At 46.6% G+C, this 21,182-nt stretch overlaps 1 protein-coding gene across 1 annotated transcript in view; it reads left to right on the top strand.

Moving 5' to 3' along the window:
* The window catches only part of LOC141582573 (uncharacterized), a 71,775-nt gene that overhangs the window by 6,951 nt on the left and 43,642 nt on the right, over window positions 1–21,182 (top strand). The window contains exon 2 of the mRNA XM_074390924.1: window positions 1,811–2,394. Within this exon, the coding sequence (XP_074247025.1) occupies window positions 1,811–2,394 (584 nt within the window). The remainder of the gene's footprint in view (window positions 1–1,810; window positions 2,395–21,182) is intronic.

Genomic DNA, 21,182 nt, shown 5'->3' with positions numbered 1-21,182 from the left:
AGCCTGGGTAACAAGAGCGAAACTCCGTCTCAAAAAAAAAAAAAAAAAAAAAATTGGGTCCTGTTTCATGGCCTGTATATAAAAGGAGTAAATTGTGGCTGCAGCAGTTTATTCCTTTTCTCATGTATCACATCATTTCCCCCCACAGGATTTTTTGTTTGTTTCCTTGTTTTAGAGACAGGTATTGCTGTGTTGCCCAGGCTGGTCTTGAATTCTTGGCCCCAAGTTGTTAGGATTTCAGGTGTGAGCCACCACACCTGCTTCCACCAGAGAGTTAAAAAACAAAAACAAAACAAAACAAAAACCTTGTCTGCTCTCCTTTGAGATTGACTAATTGATCTTTGTTGATGTCTGGAAGTCAAGAGTTGCTGATTTTAAAGATGGAAGGGTTGGACAGAGAAGATATAGAGTCTGCTGCTCTTCCTTCTGCCTCCAAAGATGGCACCGGAAATGATTCAGAGGCAATGCCTGGGTCATTGTCTGTCTGGTCTTAGCTTTTCTTAGTATCCACCTGCTTCAGGACTCTTAATTTTTATTTTTTCAACCTCTGTTGTTTGTGACTGTTTCTGAGCCTGATGTGTCTGTCTCTTTTTCTCTAAATCTCGATGTTTCGGTTTTAAGATTCTATCTTTGCATTTCTATTTCACTATCTGCTCTGTTAACATTTCTGCCCATCTGTACCAATCTGAGTCTGTCTCTGAATGCAAATGTTTCTCTCAAGTGTTTCGACGTTTGGAGACGGAGTCTTGCTCTGTTGCCCAGGCTGGAATGCAGTGGCGACTCACTGCAACCTCCTCCTCCCGTGTTCAAGCCATTCTCCTGCCTCAGTCTCAAAAGTAGCTGGGATTACAGGTGCCCACCACCTCCCCTAGCTAACTTCCTCCCCACGCCACCTTCCACGGAGTCTTCGTTGCCCAGGCTGGAGTGCAGTGGCGAGATATCAGCACACTGCAACCTCCTCCTCCCTGGTTCACGCAATTCTCCTGCCTCAGCCTTTCAAATAGCTGGGCATTCACCACGTCCCCGGCTAGTTTTTGTATTTTAATAGAGACGGAGTTTCACCATATTGTCCAGGCTGGTCTTGGACTCCTGACCTCATGATCTGCCCTCCTAAAGTGCTGGGATGACAGGTGTGAGCCACTGCGCCTGCCTTTAATTTTTGTATTTTTATTGGAGACACAGCTCTCGAACTCCTGATCTCAAGTGATCCGTCCACCGAGGCCTCCCAAAGTAATGGGATGACAGGCATGAGCCACCGCGCCCTCCCTTCTGCTTTATATTTCTTTACAGTACTTATCACAGCTTGAGTATTAAATGTATTAGGCCGGGCGTGGTGGCTCACGCCTGTCATTCCAGCACTTTGGGAGGCTGAGGCTGGCGGATCACCTGAGGTCGGGAGTTCGAGAGTAGCCTGACCAAAATGGTGAAACGCTCTCTTAAAAAAATTTTTTTAATTAATTAAAAAATAAATAAATAAATGTAAATGTCTCCTCTCTCTAAAATATAACTTCTATGAGGGTGGATTCCTAGGAACATAGAGTGTGCTCAACAAACATCTGAGCTAAGCTCTGATTCTCCTATCCTCTCAGTGTCTCCTTTTAGTCTAGACAATTGTGTTTCTCACTTTCTCAGTATGCAAATATCTTTCTTGGTCTGGGTCATGTCTTTCGGTTTCTGCCCCAGTGCCAAGGCGTCTTAGATTATCAGCGTGCGGGCCACGGATTCGCAGAGGCCTGAGCTGTGGCGCCGCCGGGCTGCGGCGCGTGGTCAAGCCTCAAGCACAGCTCCGAGTCCCCGCTGGTTCTGTTAGGACGCAGGTCCGGCGCGGGCCCCGGCCATATGGCACTTCAGTCCCATAGATTCTGCCCCACGTCTGTCTCCCCAAGTGTCTGTAGGGACGCGTGCCGCATCGCCACCCTCACGAAAGCACGTGACCGCGCCCTGGGGCGGCCACTCAGTCAACGCCGCCGCAAGGCCCCTCCCTGAGCCCGTCGCTTCCGCCGGCCCGCCTGGCCCCGCCCCACCCACGAAGAACCAATCTGCACGCACGTTGCTTGGCCCCTCCCCGGCGCGCGCCCCTCCCTACGCCCGCCGGTCAGTCTGGCAGGCAGGCAGTCGGCTAAAGCGGTTGTGGGCTCTTCAGCTCTCCCCACCGGCGTCTTCCTTCCTCCTCCCGGTCAGCGGCGGCAGCTGCTCCAGCGGCGGCAACGTCCCTTCGGGAGGAGAGACAGGAGCTGAGCGGCAGCCACGGACCGTCGAGCCCAGTGCGGCGGAGGCGGCAGCGGCGGCGGTGGCGGGCGCGGGCCCGGAGATGGTCCGCGGGCAGGTGTTCGACGTGGGACCGCGCTACACCAACCTCTCGTACATCGGCGAGGGCGCCTACGGCATGGTGTGGTGAGTATCCGCGCCTGGCTACGCCCGGCCGTCCCACCGCCGGGGGCCGCCGCAGACGCAGCCTCGCTCTCCCCCGTGCCTCGGCCTCAGGCGCCGCAGCGACCTCGAACCCGGACTTCGCCGCCGTCCGCGCGCCGGGACTCGGGTGGGGCCCCGGGTCGATTGAGGTTTAGGTGTTGTCGCTCGCGCGCTTCGCGGGCCCGCGGTCGCTCGGGAAGGGGCGCAGGGAGTGGCGTGGGGGGCGGAGGCCGGAGGCCGGGTCCCGGGCCCAGGGCGCAGCGCGGCCGTTAAAGTCTGGACCTTCGGGAAGGCAACGGAAGCGCCCCCACCCCTCAATGTGCTAACATCGTGGCTTGCTTTTTGACTTTGGATTGTAAAGTGGGAATGCCATCAGATGCTTGTCGGTGTTGGCTGCGGCTGCTGAGGTCCTGGAAGCGGTTTGTCTCCGCGTGTGTGCAGAACACCGAAATAATCCTTTTTTTCTACTCGCCTGTGTTTGCAGCCAACGGCTTTGATTAAATATCCTCAGCGGTGCTAATGGTGGTCTGCGCGCAGGCTTTCTAAAATGCATTACTGACACCAGTGTTGGAATATTTCCGTCTTGAATTTTTTACTTTTAAGTGAATTTTAATATCATACTATTGGCGTTTGAGGGTAAATCAGCATCAGTTTCTTGATTTATTAAATACACGTTTAGAGTTGGGCCTAATTTGCCTTTTTTTTTTTTTTTTTTTTTTTTTTTGCCCCCAGGTAAGCCCTTTACCAGCTAAATGCTCCCAGATGTTTTAGCCCAATTGCTGTGGACTTTACTGTTAATGATTTAGCGGTCAGTAAGTCTGCAGCCTTACTGGAGTTCTTGAAAAATCACATGTAGGATGCTTCATCTTGATTTAGGTCCCTTAGAAACGTGAAATGATGGTGACTGTATTTTTTTTTTTTTTTTTTTTTTGAGACGGAGTTTCGCTCTTGTTACCCAGGCTGGATGGCGCGATCTCGGCTCACCGCAACCTCCGCCTCCTGGGTTCAGGCAATTCTCCTGCCTCAGCCTCCTGAGTAGCTGGGATTACAGGCACGCGCCACCACGCCCAGCTATTTTTTTGTATTTTTGGTAGAGACGGGGTTTCACCATGTTGACCAGGATGGTCTCGATCTCTCGACCTCGTGATCCACCTGCCTCGGCCTCCCAAAGTGCTGGAATTACAGGCTTGAGCCACCGCGCCCGGCCTAATCTAAGTTCCTTATGATCCTAATAGATTTTCTAATACTGAACCAATTGTGCATTCCTGGGATTAAACCCAACTTGGTCATGGTGGAGTATCATTCTTGTATATTGCTGGATTTCGTTTGCTATTAAATAATACGGTTTTTTGGTTTGGTATTAAAATTAGACTATCCTTAAAAAATGAATTAGGAGGTGTTTCTTTTCCTATCTTCTGTTTTTATTTCTGTAAAATTAGAATGATTCCTTAAAAGTTTGGTAGAACTTGCCTGTACAAGTCTGGACCCGGGTGGTTTTTTGGTTTTCGTATGTGTTTGGTTTTTTTTTTTTTGTTTTGTTTTGTTTTGTTTTTTTTTTTTTTGAGATGGAGTTTCTCTCTTGTTACCCAGGCTGGAGTGCAATGGCGCGATCTAGGCTCACTGCAACCTCCGCCTTCTGGGTCCAAGCAATTCTCCTGCCTGAGCCTCCTGACTAGCTGGGATTACAGGCAAGTGCCACCATGCCCAGCTACTTTTTTGTGTTTTTAGTAGAGACGGGGTTTCACCATGTTGACCAGGATGGTCTCGATCTCTCGACCTCGTGATCCACCCACCTCAGCCTCCCAAAGTGCTGGGATTACAGGCTTGAGCCACCGCGCCCGGCCTTGTGTTTGGTTTTTTTGTTTGAGAACATGTTAAGCTGATTCAAAATTCTTTTTAAAATGGTTATATGACTATATATACCTTAGAAATGCCTTCTGAAATCTTCCAAGAGTTGAGTACGTGTCTTAATTTTGTGATAATTGTTCTTTTCAGACTCTTCGCCCTTATTCTTCTTTACTTTTATTGAAGTATTATATCCATACGAGTGTTCCTTTTTTGAATTTCTTCTTGGTAATTATACTTTTCTTGGCATTTATTCATCTCACTTATTTCTACACTTACTGGAGTATTGTATTTTCTTATCTCTTTTAATCTTATTTTGAAATATCCATTTAAACATATGTAAGATATAAGTACTGCTTATGGCCACGCACGGTGGCTCATACCTGTAATCCCAGCACTTCGGAAGGCCAAGGCGGGCACATCACTTGAGGTCAGGAGTTGAAGACCACCCTGGCCAACATGGTGAAATCCTGTCTCTAGTAAAAATAGTAAAATTAACTGGGCATCGTAGTGCACACCTGTAATCCCAGCTACTCCAGAGGCTGAGGCATGAGAATCACTTGAACCCAGGAGGCAAAGGCTGCAGTGAGCTGAGATCATGCCACTGCACTCTAGAGTGAGACTGTGTCTGAAAGGAAAAAAAAAAAAGTACTGTTTACAGAATAAGTTAAATTACAAAATAGAGCATTGCTAGTACCTTAGAAATGCCTTCTTAAATCTCCTTCAAGAGTTGAGTATGTGTCTTAATTTTCTGATAATTGTTTTCAGACTCTTCTCTCTTCTTCTTTTATTGAAGTATAATATGCATAAAGAAAAGTGGCCAGGCATGGTGGCTCACACCTGTAATTCCAGCACTTTCGGAGACTGAGGTGGGAGGATCACTTGAGTCTAGGAGTTTAAGACCAGCCTGGGCTGATTATACACGAGACACCTTGCCCTGCTGGGTATATACTTAGTAGCAGAATGGCTGTGTCACGGCCTGTGCATAGGTTCCACTTTAGTGGATGTTCCCAGTTTTCCAAAGTGTAAAATATTTCTGTTAGCAGTGTATTAGACTTCAGACCAATGTATATTCTCAGTGCCATTGGTATCATTTTTAGCTTCTCTAGTGGGCATGAAGTGGGATGTATTGTCAATTTTGTTTGCATTTCTTTGATGGTTTTCTTATTGTTTTCAAACAACTTCTTTATTTCTGCCTTAATTTCATTATTTACCCAGTAGTCATTCAGGAGCAGGTTGTTCCATTTTTGTTTAGTTTTGTGGTTTTGAGTGAGTTTCTTAATCCTGAGTACTAATTTGACTGTACAGTGGTCTGAGAGACTTTTTCTTATAATTTCCATTCTTTTGCATTTCCCGAGTGTTTTACTTCCAGTTATGTGGTCTGTTTTAGAATATGTGCTATGTGGCACTGAGAAGAATGTATATTCTCTTAATTTGTGGTAGAGAGTTTTGTAAATATCTAATTAGGTCCACATGATCCAGAGCAGAGTATATTTCCTCTCTTATTTCATTGAGCAGTGGTTTGTAGTTCTCCTTGAAGAGGTCCTTCATGTCTCTTGTAAGTTGTATTCCTAGGTATTTTATTATCTTTGTAGGAATTGGCAATGGGAGTTCACTCATGATTTGGCTCTCTGCTTGTCTCTTGCTGGTATATCAGAATGCTTGTGGTTTTTGCACACTAATTTCATATCCTGAGACTGTGCTGAAGTTGCTTATCACCTTAAGGAGGTTTTGGAATGAGATGATGGACTTTCCTAAGAATGGGATATCCTTGTTAATTTTCTGTCTCATTCATCTGTATAATATTGACAGTGGGGTGCTAATGTCTTCCACTATTATTGTCTGGGAGTCTAAGTCTCTTTGTAGGTCTCTAAGAAGTTGGTTTTTGAATCTGAATGCTCCTGTATTGGATACGTATATACTTAGCAAAGTTCTTGTTGCATTGATTCCTTTACCATTATGTAATGCTATCTTTGTATTTTTTGTTTTTGTTGGTTTTTTAGTTTGTTTTATCAGAGACTAAGATTGCAACCCATGCTTTCTTTTTCTTTGCATTAGCTTGGTCAGTATTTCACCATTGTTTTATTTTGAGCCTATGTGTGTCTTTGCACATGAGATGTGTCTCCTGAATACAGTACACCAAAGGGTCTTGCCTCTATCCAATTTGTGAGTCTGTGTGCTTTAATTGGAGGCATTTAGCCTATTTAAATTTAAAATGAATATTATATGTGAATTTGATTATGTCATGATGCTAGCTGGTTATTTTTCACATTAGTTGATGCAGTATTTTCAGAGTGTCATTGGGTTTTCCATTTTGGTGTGTTTTTGCAGTGGCTGGCACCAGTTTTTTCTGTCCATATTTAGTGCTTTCTTCAGGAGCTCTCGTAAGGCAGGACTGGTGGTGACAGAATCCCTCCGCATTTGCTTATCTGTATAGGATTTTATTTCTCCTTCATTTATGGAGCTTAGTTGGGCTAGATTTGAAATTCTGATTTGAAAATTCTTTTCTTTAAAAATGTTGAATATCGGCCAGGTGGGGTGGCTCAAGCCTGTAATCCCAGCACTTTGGGAGGCCGAGGGGGGTGGATCACGAGGTCAAGAGATCAAGACCATCCTGGTCAACATGGTGAAACCCCGTCTCTACTAAAAATACAAAAAAAAAAAAAAAAAATTCGCTGGGCATGGTGGCGTGTGCCTGTAATCCCAGCTACTCAGGAGGCTGAGGCAGGAGAATTGCCTGAACCCAGGAGGCGGAGGCTGCAGTGAGCCGAGATCACACCATTGCACTCCAGCCTGGGTAACAAGAGGAAAACTCCGTCTCACCAAAAAAAAAAAAAAAAAAAAAAATGTTGAATATTAGCTCCCAAGTCTCTCTGGATGGTAGGGTTTCTGCAGAAATAGTCACTGTTAAACTTATGGGCTTCTCTTTGTAGATAACTTGATCTTTCTCTCTGGCTGCCCTTAACATTTTTTCCTTCATTTGAAACTTGGAGAATCTGACTACGCATCTTGGGGTTTCTCTTCTCGAGAAGTATCTTAGTGGTGTTGTCTCTGTTTCCTGAATTTGAATGTTGGCGGCCTGTCTTGCTGAGTTGGGGAACTTCTCCTGGATAATATTCTGATGTGTGTTTTCCAACTTGGTTGCATTCTCCTCGTCACTTTCAGGTACACCAGTCAGTAGTAAGTTAGATCTTTTCACAGAGTCTCATATTTCTTGGAGGCTTTGTTTATTCTTTTCATTCTTTTTTCTCTTATCTTGTCTTCACACCTATTTCAGTAAGTTTATCTTTAATATCTGATACACTTTCTTCCACTTGATTAATTTGGCTGTTGATACTTGGGTATACTTTACAAAGTTTTTGTGCTGTGGTTTTTAGCTGCATCAGATCATTTATGTTCCTGTCTAAACTGATTATTCCAATTCGCAGTTCCTGTAAACTTGTATCAAGGTTCTTAGCTTCCCTGCATTGGGTTAGAACATGCTTCCTTACCTCAGAAATGTATGTTATTTTGGTATGTGTTTTATAGTTTTTCTATATATGAGATTATGTTGTCCAAAAACAGAGATCATTTTACTTTTTCATTTCTAATTTCCTTTCTCCTTATTTACTCTTTATGGCTAACTGTTCTGACTGGATGTTTCCATACTATTTGGAAAAGAAGTGGTGAAAGTGTGCATCCTTGCTTTGTTCCTGAAATTACAGAAAATATCTTCCGTTCTTCAGACTGCATATGATGTTAACTGAGGGAGTTTCATAGATGGGCTTTACTCTGCTAAGGTAGTTTTCTTTTAGTTACAATTCATTTGTTATGAAAGGGTGTGGGATTTTGTAAAATAATTTTCCTGTAGCCACAGTCTTAGTGCTTTGCATCTGGAAGAGCCAATCTGCTCTACACCCACCCATATCTCTGCCACTATATGCGTTGTTTAGAGAGAAAGGAAAATCTTGTGTCCTTCAGAGGTCAGGGGCCACTATGCCAGAGCCACAGCAGTAGTCACCTGTGTGAGAGGGTTGGGGAGCAGAAGAGGCCCTCATGGATACACCTGTGGACTCTGCTTGAATCCATAGTAGCTGTTACCCATCCATAGATGTGGACTGGGATGATGCTCGCCCACCACCCTGGATTCAGACATAGGCAAGGTTCATGGAGAAAGGGGAATAGACCAGAATCAGAAGCAATAGGGTAAGAGGACTAGGCTCAGGCTCCTGTGGATAACATGGGGTGAGAGTTACAGGGACTCACCCCATTTGTCCCAGAGTTTATTTCTGTGTTAATGAGTCTTTCTTTTATTTTCTTTTTTTTTTTTCTTTCTTTTTTTTTTTTTTGAGACGGAGTTTCGCTCTTGTTACCCAGGCTGGAGTGCAATGGCGCGATCTCGGCTCACCGCAACCTCCGCCTCCTGGGCTCAGGCAATTCTCCTGCCTCAGCCTCCTGAGTAGCTGGGATTACAGGCACGCGCCACCATGCCCAGCTAGTTTTTTGTATTTTTAGTAGAGACTGGGTTTCACCATGTTGACCAGGATGGTCTCGATCTCTCGACCTCGTGATCCACCCGCCTCGGCCTCCCAAAGTGCTGGGATTACAGGCTTGAGCCACCACGCCTGGCCTATTTTCTTATTTTTTTTAATGGGTCTTTCAAGAAAGCCAGTATTTTTTCTCACTCTGACCACCTCCAGCTGATAACCCCTCTTTTAGGTTGATTAGATGTGGATGGCCCCAGAGTTTCCATTAATGAATTTTAATTTAAAGAAAAGGGTGTGGAATGACTGCTTGATCCAAAACAGCCCTCTTCCCTTGTCTCCCATGCCTTTAAAGGATCTCAGTCCTGACGGTCACATGAACACATTTTCCAGGTGGAGTGAAGAAGGCCAGGCTAGCTGCATCTAGTTTCCTGTGAGAATGCAGCTGCTGAGCCCAGTGGACGGTGAGCAGATGACACAGGGTCACATCAGGGGCTGGCTTCTTAGCTATAGTCTCCTGCAGACCCCCCAGAGATAAGCCCACAGCATCCAGTGCTGTCCTAGGCCCAGACACACTGAGTCTTTTGGTTTCTGTCTGCCTTTCTATATTTCTTTTTTTTTTTTTTTTTTTGAGACTGAGTTTCACTCTTGTTACTCAGGCTGGAGTGCAATGGCGCGATCTTGGCTCACCACAACCTCCGCCTCCTGCGTTCAGGCAATTCTCCTGCCTCAGCCTCCTGAGTAGCTGGGATTACAGGCATGTACCACCATGCCCAGCTAATTTTTTGTATTTTTAGTAGAGACGGGGTTTCACCATGTTGACCAGGATGGTCTTGATCTCTTGACCTTGTCATCCGCCCGCCTCAGCCTCCCAAAGTGCTGGGATTACAGGCTTGAGCCACCGCGCCCGGCGCCCAGCTAATTTTTTGTATTTTTAGTAGAGACGGGGTTTCACCATGTTGACCAGGATGGTCTCGATCTCTTGACCTCGTGATCCACCCGCCTCGGCCTCCCAAAGTGCTGGGATTACAGGCTTGAGCCACTGCGCCCGGCCTCTGTATTTCTTTCACTCAAAAAGAGACCACTGTGAGGGTCCTTGTGAATGTGCATCTGTACTTACTGCTGTGCACAGAACTCCTGAATCATGACATACCTGCCTGCTCAACTCTGCCGTTTGTAGTAAAGTCCTGGGATCTTGAACCTGCTGAAGGGGTTCCCTGATGGCCATCAGAGCAGGGAGCCAAACTTGATTAAGGGGAACCCACCAGGAATGAAGGGTTGTGTCCAGAGCTGCCTTTTTCTTCCCCACTCAAGAGTATGGCCCATTTCCAGGCTCCAAATTTCTCTCTGGGAAGCCGTGTGCTCTAAGACTTGGTGTCTCCTCTTCTCTCAGCTCACCAGCCTTCAGCCTAAAATGAACCTGAAGCTGGTCTCTCACTGGACATAGGCGGAGCCAGGCTGAGCTCTTCTGTCTCTCACATGCTACTTATGAATCCCTGGCTGAACCCCCTCTGTGTAGGGACTGAGGGGCCTCATGCATCTGGTTGTCACAGAACATGAGATTCCTTGTCCAGAGCTCAGACTGAAGCAACCCTGGGGAGGCCCTAAATCTGCAGATTGAAGAATAATAGAATAATTATGGAAGTGGGCAGGTGTCATTCCCTGGGAATTATATCACGTGCATTTAATGCAAACTAATGTGCTTACTTGAGAGTCCCTGTGTTAAAGAAGCTCCGTCTTTGTGGTTAAGCCCCTAGACCCAGCATCAGTAAGGGAGGCTGGATCCAACTTTGCTTCTTCCAGGTTGTAACACTGTGTAGTGTTTCCACGTAAAATAAGGGGCACCCAGTTATGTTTATATTTAAATAAACAATATCGTCTTGGACATAGAGATGCTATCTTTTTCTTTTTTTGACTCAGAGTCTCACTGTTACCCCACCTGGAGTACAGTGGCCCAGTCTCAGCTCACTGCCACCTCTGCCTCTTGGGCACAAGTGATTGTCATGCATCAGTCTTCTGAGTAACTGGAATTACAGGAATATGCCATGAGGCCCAGATAATTTTTGTAGTTTTAGGATATGTAAAGGTGCACTACGTTGGTCAGACTTGTCTCAAACTCCTGGCCTTAAGCAATGCAACAGCCTCAGCCTCCCAAAGTGCAGGGATGAAGGTGTGAGCCACCACACCTAGCCTACATACTGATTCTTAATCATTGTTTTACTAAATTTACATTTCAGTGACCTCTAGTGTTTATATTTATAAATTAGAACCCTACCTTCAGGCCACAAACACTTTCTCTTTAATCAGGGCCCATTGCCTGAAAGGAATAGTAGAGTTTCTGTCAGGATTAAATGAAGTCACAGTCTCAGGAATTAAAAGGTTGTTTGTCAATAGCAAGGTTGTACGTGTACTAAAGGAAACATAATGTGGTTGCCCAAAGAGACACAGACAGATCCCCGTGTTTCTACACACAGACCCCGGCTGGGAGGGAACAGAAATCTCAGCATCCTCGGTCACTTCTGCTGAGAGGAACCAACAGGCCTGGAGACAGGATGGAAGAGGGGGAGGTGCTCTCATAGTTCTCATGGGGCATCTTGTTTGTCTATTACCCATTCAAAATCAGGAGAATAAAACACAATTGTCCAGCACTGGTGAGAGGTGAGTAAGTAATAGCGTAAGATGCAGGCAGGGCTACGCATTGCCAGAGAGAGAACATGAACTGTCTGCAGGGCTTGATGCTGTTAGAGTCCCCAGAAAATGTACTGATTTTCTTTAAATCAGAAAAAAGGAATATAATCTGTCCTAGATGATGTATGTGTGTCTATAGAAACATAAAAATAGCCATAAAAGGCAAAATGACTCAGAAACTCTCAAAGGTTCTAATGAGCCCTTTATGGGATGAGATGCAATTCAGCAACAACAGGGAGACTCTCAGAAGTGAGCAGAGTGAAAGAAGCCTTAACAAATGGGAAGATAATGTCTGATAACGCTAACATTTCCCAAAATGAAAACCGAGCATTAGTGATAGAGGAAGATCTGTGGCTTCCCGGGAGGGATTCTGGGGAGAGAGGGAGATGGCAAAGGGTGAGGAGGAGCTGCTGGGGTTGGACACAGGTTGCATAGCTGGCGGTGGTGATGTTGTCAGGGATCCAGATAGATCTGAAAATGGATGTAATAGTATAATGTAAATATTGGTTTATTATTATTATTATTATTATTCCTTCTTGGAAAGAATTTTATTAAAGAGAACGGGCTGAGGAGAAAAGAAGCAAAGGGATTCACCCTGAGGAGAAGGGAGAGAAAGGCGTGGGGAGGACGTGAGCCCTGAGAAGAGGACACCAGGCAGGGCGGGTGGCTGGTTCTGTTCTAATCACCCCCAGTCTTCTCAGGAATGGTTCTCAAGCGCCTCCTGGTGTCCGGACCAAAACAAACCATTTACAAGGTGACCAGAGCCTCTCAGAGACACTGCTGCCTCCCTGCTGTTCTTTTCTCTGTCCCCTCTCTAGGTCAGGCCAGGTGGTGCCTGTACCCTCTCCCTGTGACCTCAGGGCTGTCCTCACACTTTACTGGGCTCCACAGGGGTGAATCTGTCCATGGCGCTCACTGTTTATTGTAGAAGACTCAGGTGGTGAGTACACAACATCCTCATAGGTCAGAATCAAACCAAGAGTAGGGACTGACCTTCATGAACTCACTTCCCACATCGGGACCTCTCCTTTCATGTGTCTCCTCCCCGGTGGCCAGAGCTCTCCTTCCTCTGTGATCCTGCAGCACTGAGTTTAAAGGGAGCTCTTTCCTCTAGGATGCCCAGCATACATTCCCAGATGGTTATTCTGGTAAATCTGTGTGCTCTGCTGCCCCAGGATTGTCATCGTCATCTGGGTTGTGTGCCCAGGCTGAGCAGTGTCCCACATACAGGAGAAGGTCGCCCATGGTCCCCTCCCTGCCCTTGAATGCTCTTTCTGGTGGATGCCTCAGCAGCTGTTAGGGTGAGGGCAGAGAGATCAGCAGGTCCACAGCTACCTCTCCCAGTTCAGCCCCATCCTGGGGCCAGTAGAATGTACCCCATGTAATAAGAGGTAGGTCTTTGTCAAATAGTCATTGAGCATGTATGTTTTGCTGGGCATAGAGCTCAGTGTTGGAAATGCCATGTTGATTTAGAAAGCCTAATCCCTAGCTTTTGCAGTTGATCCTGATAAAAACAAAGGCATCAGAGGGGCACTGGAGTCCTCTTCCATTTCCGTATTCCCTGGGTCAGAGACCACATAGGGCCTGCTGCACTCCAGGGTCCAGGAAGAGATGATTTGGTGGAATCAGAGGAAGAAAGAGGAAAAGACGCCGGGTGCGGTGGCTCAAGCCTATAATCCCAGCACTTTGGGAGGCCGAGGCAGGTGGATCACGAGGTCAAGAGATCGAGACCATCCTGGTCAACATGGTGAAACCCCGTCTCTACTAAAAATACAAAATATTACCCAGGCTGTAGTGCAATGGCGCGATCTCGGCTCACCGCAACCTCCACCTCCTGGGTTCAGGCAATTCTTCTGCCTCAGCCTCCTGAGTAGCTGGGATTACAGGCACGCGCCACCATGCCCAGCTAATGTTTTGTATTTTTAGTAGAGATGGGGTTTCACCATGTTGACCAGGATGGTCTCTATCTCTTGACCTCGTGATCCACCTGCCTCGGCCTCCCGAAGTGCTGGGATTACAGGCTTGAGCCACCGTGCCCGGCCCTGCAATTAATTAATTAATTAATTAATTGTTTTCCAGCCGCTGCTCTTCCGTAGCAACCCTGCTGCATCCTGGCCCTGATGCTCTCCCATGATCAGGCCCTTTACTGGCTTCAGTCTGTCCCAAGCATGTCTCTGCCAGTCTGGCCTCCAGACAGGGTGTTCTGAAATCCTCAAACCCCTGAGGAAGTCTGGCCTCCAGTATCTGAGCTTTCATGTCTAATAGTAAGGGAATGGCTTCGTATTGATCCCATTTTCTCTTTCAAACAACTTTACTGAGAAGATGTAATCATCATTATCTCCATTTTTCAGGTGAGGTAGTAAAGCTCAGAAACGTGCCCAAGGCCACGTAGACAGTAAATGCCAGGACCCAAGCCCAGATGTTTACTTTGTTTAGAAATAGTGTCTCATCTGTCACCCAGGCTGGAATGCAGGGTCATGATCACAGCTCAGTTGTCACCTGAAACCCCTGGGCTTAAGTGATCCTCCCACCTCAGCCTCCCAGGTACCTGGTGCTACAGATGTGCACCACAGTGCCCAACTTCAAGCCCAGGTCTTAGGATTCAAGGCCTGATCCTCATTCTGCTATATACCACAAAACATACTTCTCTTCTAGATTTAGAATTAAGCTCCTGGGGTTATTTTATTTCATCTGGGCTATTCTAGACTTTGTCAGCCCTCGTCCATTTGGTATCAGTGCTGGGCTCTGCTAAAAGGGCGTAAGTCTTAGATGCTGGAGTCTGGGAACTTCAGTCCTAGCCAATTCCCTTGAAAGCCCCCAACACTTTTGGCCTAAGAGTGAAGCTCATTCTCCCGTCAATGCCTGAGTCAGTCCTCTTAAGAATTCTTCTTTGAGGAAAGGAACATCTTCAAGACATTCTGTGTGTGTGTGTGTGTGTGTGTGTGTGTGTCCGTCCTAGTGTGTGTGTCCTATTCTTACCCAAACTGGAACACGAGAAAAAAATAAGTAGCTGGCTCAGGAGGTCTGGTCCACCATCTTAGCCTCAGTTTATGGATCTCTCCTCACTTCAGTAAGCGGGTCTTCAGAATTCCCTTGTCACAGACACCTTCACCACCTCCCCCAACCACTTGGGGTGACTGCCTGGCTTTGCTGCCTAGGATAATGCCTAGATGTCCCCTTGCTCTCTGTGTCCACCTCCCCTTTATTTCTGCAGAAAGGTGAAACCAGAGGGTGTCTGGGAGAGAGGAGAGAGGGGAGTCTTAGGTAGGTTTCTGATTTCCAACTCTTGTTTTCACTGGGGCACTGAGAGGTGATGAGTAGCTTGCAATGGGTGGGTTTGGTGCCTTCTAACCCCGTCCTGGGCACATGGAAATAAATTTTTCTACAGTTTCAGAGACAGTCATTACAGAGTTTGAAAACAATGCCTTGGCTAGAGGCCCTGAGCTTAGCAAGGACCTCAGGTAGCTCTGAGCCCTCCCTGGCCACAGCTAAAGTAAGGAGAGAAATGGGAGGAGAGTGAAGGAAGGAGTGCAGGTATGGAGGAGCACCTCTCAGGCCTCGAGTGAAGCTCCAGTGTCCACACCTCATCATCCAGACCCCACACCCTGCGCAGACACAGGATAGTCTTCTACATCTGGTCTTTTCCACTTAGCTGTACAAGTCCCACTCTGTGCACCGAAGGTGAATCTACTCCCGGGATCTGGTGCTGGTGAAAAGACCCCAGGAAGGAAACTGGACACCAAGAAAATCTGGGCGAGAGAGCAGTTGGGACAGTGAGCACTGAATAGAAAACACTGTGCCTGGTTTTTAAATGATACTTCTCAGGGACCCTTCAGGACAGAACCAAACCCCAGTCCCTATGTGTCTCTAGGGCCCTGGGCCTTCTAGGGTTTGTTTGTCACTATTGTAGTCCCCCGGGCTTCTCCTCTTGAGGGTCACAATGGACAGTAGTTTTTCAGGCTGTATTTTTTTAACCCCACACCTGATTCCTCATTCCCCTAAACACATCACCTGCTCACTTCGATTTGTTTTTTTGCATCCTCCTGGGATTGCAGCCTCTCTATGGATGTCTCTGCAGGATGTTCACATTGCAGAGAAATCAGCCCCTTGACAGGACAACTGTGACTGAGCTCTACAAGGCTGAGCATCTCTCTTGCTTCTATTCTAGAGCAGCCCTGGGCCAAGCCAGAGCCAGACCTTTCTAAATGCTGAGCCCACATTTCCTTAAGTATCAGACTTGCACTCTGACAGATGGGCCTCTGAGACACACCAGCTGGATTCTCCTTTCTTGTCGTCTCTCCCTCAGTTTCAGAGATCAGATAATGGCCAGCATACCTGCACCAAGAAGAGGAAACACTGAAAAGGCCAGGCAGAGGGCACCTGGGTCTCTGAATCACACAGGCTGGATTCTTCTTCCATCCACATCCAGAATGTGTGGCAATTCCTTTTGCTTTAGGAAGGAAAGAAACTGATTCTGTTTGTGCTGGGACATTAATAAGAAAATGAGTGATATTCACTGAAGCCATGCTCTGCTTTCAGCAACACAAGTGACAGCAGAAGGCCTAGCATCAACTGGTGTTGGTCACAGACAGGCATAGGGGAGGGACTGGACAGACAGGGAGGAGTCGGGGTCATCTTTTACTCATTTCTCCATGGAACAGGAGCTCTTGGTGACATGGAGTCTGTATGCAGCTGTGTGACGATAGTCAGCGTCGTCCTCAGGTTGGAGCCCAGAGGTGGTCAAGAAGGCTGTGTCGACAAAGCTAGAGCAGAAGAATTAGGCTGGGAAGCCTAAAGGTCCATCACTGCTCTTCTGGGTTTCAAATACGTGTGCTCTCTCAGGGATCCCTCAGTGGCCACTTCCGTGGGAATGCCTAATGTTTCTGTTGTGGGTGGTGCTGTTGGTAGGTCATGCTCCTAGGAGACCTGGCGTGTTCCCATCTCACTTCCCCAGACTTCAGCACTGTTTGAATTCCCAGGGGGCTGTCTGACGCCCACAGGAGAGATCAGCCTTGTCCTCAGCCTGGAGCCTAGAGATGCACCTAGCAAGGCTTTCTTTCCAGAGTGGTATTCTGAGCATCCATCTGGGATCCCTGAACGTACTTCCTGGTTATTGTTGGTACCAGGACACAATTCCAAGAACCCAATTGCTGTTGCTTTCAGTCCAGAATATGGTGACTGGTTTAGACACAGACAGACTCTACAGTCTACCAGATGAGCCCTGATTGCCCAGTACTGTGAGAGTCAAGAGAGAGACACAGGGTGAGGATGGTAGCTCGGTGAGCCAGTGAAGCAAAGCACAGCCCTGGTTCTCTTAGTGCCAGTCCCTGTCTCTCTGTCTCCAGCGACCTGTGCAAACTGAGGTGAGTGAGGAGGAGGTGATCCATGCCGTGGCAGACATGCCCCTAAATCTCTGCTTCCTGGGCCACACAGACTATTGGGAACAACCCTTCTTTCCTGTCCTCTCTTAGAGGAGGGGACTCAGTGCAAATCTGTCCTGACCCCTGCTCTGCCTCTCACACAAGATGCTGAGTCTGCTTGTTCTTGAGGAGGGGTGAGTGGGAGGTAGGAGAGCATGGCCAGTGACTCTCAAGGCAGCCTGGGTGGACACGGCTGCTGCACAGCCCTGTGAACACTAGACGTCAACAGGCAGTCAGGTATCTGGTGTTGCAGCTGAGTCCAGCCATGAACTCCCTTCCCAGGCTGCACAGAAATCCATGGGTCTTTCTATTTAGTTCCTTGCTAGATCAGCACATAAGACAGAGTGGTGAGGGTTGGAAATAATTGATTATTGTATTTGTGTGGTTCACTAAATTCACTGGAAATACAGAGAACCCCAGGAGGAGAAGGAGAAGGTGCTGACCTAGGTGAAAAAAAAGAATCAGCCAACTTTGGGCTTCTTCAGAACTAAAGATATCAGAGTAAGTTCAAGAAGAAGAAAAAAAAATGAGTGTCAGCCTTCAAGGGCAGATCTAGAAAAATGCAATGAGTTTTCTGTTATAAAGCCCTTAACAATTTACTCAGGAAGTTAGAGGGGAGAAGTGGTAGGAAAAAATGAGAGACCCAAGAAGGGAATTCAGGAATCAGAGATGTGGCGGGGGAGAGAGTAAGGATGGGCCGCACTGTAGAAATGAATGGAAGAGAAGACAGTAAGAGCGTTGGACAGGAGCCAGAGGGGAGGTCAGGTTTGCTGTTTGTTTGCTTTTGATTTTGTTCTGAAAGAAAAGGGGAGCCTCTCCCAGCTTTGCAGCTGTCCTCCCTGGTCATCTCACTGCATGGAGTGCGGGGTTCTTTCGTTGTTCAAGCTCATTAATTTCCTATGTCAGTGATTTTTCCTAAGTTCTCATCTGCCAAGGATTCTCTTTATTTTATACTATTCCTTTGGACTCGTTATTGTTATTAGAGACAAGGTCTCACTCTGCCACCCAGGCTGGAGTGCAGTGGCATGATCATAGCTCACTGCAGCTTTTAACTCCTAGACTAAAGCTCTTCTCCTGCCTCAGCCTCCTTATTATAAACATGTAGAGCAAGGCCCGGCTAATTCCTTCATTATTATTATTTTTTTAAAAAAACTGCAGAGAAAAGATCTTGCTCTTTTAATCATTGTTAGTCTCAAACTTTTGGCCTCAAGTAATCTTTCTGCCTCAGCCTCACCAAGTGCTAGGATTACATATGTGAGCCTCTGCTCCTGGCTGGATTTGTTATTATTGAAACACGTGGATTTTCTGTGGCAGGAAGATTTTGGAAATGCAGAGACTGCATCATTATTTCATACCTATTCAGTCAGAATCTGCATTTTTTAGGATCCCGGATAATTTGTTGGGATCAGGATAAACAATTGAGTTTTCGATGAAGTGTTCTGACACACGCATGGAGCCGTTGATACAGTTTTGCATATAAATTGTTCCTCATAACCGAACCTGTCATTCTCCAGCAAACGTGAGCTGGAAAGTCTTGTTCGTCTATGTTGTGCATTCTGAAGTCAGGCATAATGTACTCACGGCTTTCCACTGAAAATTGCAGACATTTTCCCTCACTTCACTAAATCCACAGAAATAATCTGGTGTTTTTTAGTAATAACACAATATCACACTTTTGTCTGAAAAGAAAACCGTTGGAATTATCTATAAAACTATACTTTTTCATTGGTGCTCAAATCAAAATAAAAGTAAGAAATACTCAAATATTTTGTCATTTAAAAAAAATGGAACACTACTTACATTAACCTTAAATGACATAGGAGCATAAAGATGCATCAAACCAGAGGGAAAAGCGCGAAATTTGATCACCATTGTGGAAATATTGAGAACAAAAATGAAAGGATGCATCCACAGGAAGAAATGTACTTATGTTGATTGTTTGGGGTAAGGTAGATTTGCAGTGAACTTGGTGGTTTGTGATATTTTTATTTTATATAATTGGCATGTATTGCTTTGAAAGTAACTGAATAAAGCAAACTTAAGAAATATACCAAAAAAAAAAAAAATGGGAACTTCTTCCCATTGCTCCTATCTCAAAAAGCCAATACGTTAAAGATGCTTCTTTCTGGAGGAAATACATTTAGACTTAGCCTTTAGATCTGATCCAGCTGTTGGTGTTCTTCGTAAAATATAAAACAATTAACTCTTGCTTTTTTTGATCCAGTTATTCCCAGATCATTCAAACATTTCTTCCACTTCAGGGCTTAAGCAGGGATAGCAATCAATTCAGACCCTTCCCTTCCCCTTTCTATGGCTGGTCCACCTTTAGGCCGCCTTGAGAGCTGGTGTGTGATCATGTGATCTTCATATCGCAAGGGCCAAGGGAGGTTTATGTCTTGGTTCTTCTTCTGAGTCTGTCGCTGTGCTGAGCCTCAGGAGCACTATAGTACAGTAAGCAGTAGTACTCAGCCTCGTCCTCAGGCTGTGCACCTGAGAGGGTCAGGGCAGCTTTGCCCCCAAGGAGGGATCCTGAGAACCGGGCAGGGGTCCAGGAGTGTTTGCTGTTTGTATTATAAATCAGTGTTCTTGGGGCTTGGCCAGGTTTTTGCTGGATCCAGTAGGGATAATTACTACCGGTGACTGCTCCAGTGCTGGCAGCACAGGTGAGAGTGACTGTCCCTCCTGGGGACACAGTCAGTGAGGGCTCCTGAGTCACCACAGCCTGGGAGTTGGACCCTGAAACAAAAAAACAGACACATTAGGAATTAAAAGAGAGAAAAAGCGATCCCTCCAAAGTCTAGTATTTGAAATGTCTCTTAACCTGGGCAGCAAGTGAAGAGAAACAGGAGAAAGAGAGGAGTCCAGTCCATGGTGCTGATACTGGAAGGGACCCTTGGCTCTAGAGCTGGGGCTGGATTCTGATGGCTCTTTATCTCCTGCTGAGCCTCTGCATGGAGCTGGTGTGTTGTGTGCTGCTTTATGCAAATCTTTACTACCTTTACCTCCACCTAGGTCTCAGCCCTGAGAGCAGCTACACTGTGAGAGGCCAGCCCAGGGTGGCTGTGCGCTGTGGATTTGCCCTGTGGGAGGAAGCAGCTGCCCTAACATTTACATGAGTCAATGAGCAACTGTGCAGGGTTCATTAACTCTCAGCCTCTTGAGTTTCTTAAAATCCAAGAGACCCAGAGGGCCCCCTGGTGGCTTTCCTGCACTGAGAATGCATAGTTCTCACTTATTTAACAAATCACAGTTGATTTGTATTTTGACATTGCCATGAGATATCCCAGGCCAATTCATACCTATGATTTATCTACTCTTGCTCATTCCTATGTGTATTACTTTGTCTTGCTGTTGCTGAAATCCTGCCCCTGTGACTATAATGGACTTAAGTGTTATATGGTGTTGGTATCTGATTGTTTTGAATGACTAAAAAATGGTTTTTTTTTGAGACGGAGTTTTGCTCTTGTTACCCAGGCTGGAGTGCAATGGCCTGATCTTGGCTCACCGCACCCTCTGCTTCCTGGGTTCAGGCAATTCTCCTGCCTCAGGCAACTCTCTTGAGTAGCTGGGATTACAGGCACTGTCTGAAAAAGTAACAACAGGCATCAACCCCTGAACTAGAGTTGGTCCCAGGCAGGACAGTGGTGATTACACCAGGCAGAGAGAACACGTGGGAGATTTTAGTCTCAATTCCCTTGGGGTCTAGAGCACTGTGGAAGTGCCATGGCTGCTGAGATATGTAATACTAAGCCTCATCCTCAGGCTGCAGCTCACAGATGTGCAGAATTCCTGCACTGGCCGAGGCATCTTTAGATTAGAAAAGTGACTGGGTACCCTAGAACCCTGGTGCTTACTTGAGTCAGAGTAGAATCTCAGGAGATACTGGAGAGCGCTCCCTGCCTGCTACTGGGAGCAGGATATTTGCTAGCCACCAACAGTGAAGCCACTGCTCAGGGTAAATGTGAGCCTCGTAGAATTTCCCAGAGATGCAGAGAGGGAGCGTTGCTGAGTCAGAACAGGCCAAGGTTGGGGAAACCCGCAAACACAGATGCTCCTGGGTGAGTAACCGGGGACGAAGTGTGAGAGTGAAACACACGCCAAGAACTCAGACTAGGAGGCTTTCCCAGGACATCTGAGGCCTGTCCCTACCTGATAAGTGAGAGAGGAGCAGCAGGGAGGAGCAGGGGCCCCGGCCATGATGGACACAGCCTTCCTGAGGTCCAGAGCTGGAGTGGCTGCCCCAGGCCTCTCTCATCCCCTCTACTGGCCTCACAGAGGAGATGTGATGGATGCAAATGTGTTTCATCCACTGCCAGCCCCCACCTCACTCTATGCATCTGTTCAAGACCTGAGG

The sequence above is a fragment of the Saimiri boliviensis genome, chromosome 21, assembly GCF_048565385.1.
Source record: "Saimiri boliviensis isolate mSaiBol1 chromosome 21, mSaiBol1.pri, whole genome shotgun sequence".
Lineage (NCBI taxonomy): Eukaryota > Metazoa > Chordata > Mammalia > Primates > Cebidae > Saimiri > Saimiri boliviensis.
Note: the sequence above shows the minus strand (reverse complement) of the source record. Positions and strands in the feature narration are given on the sequence as shown.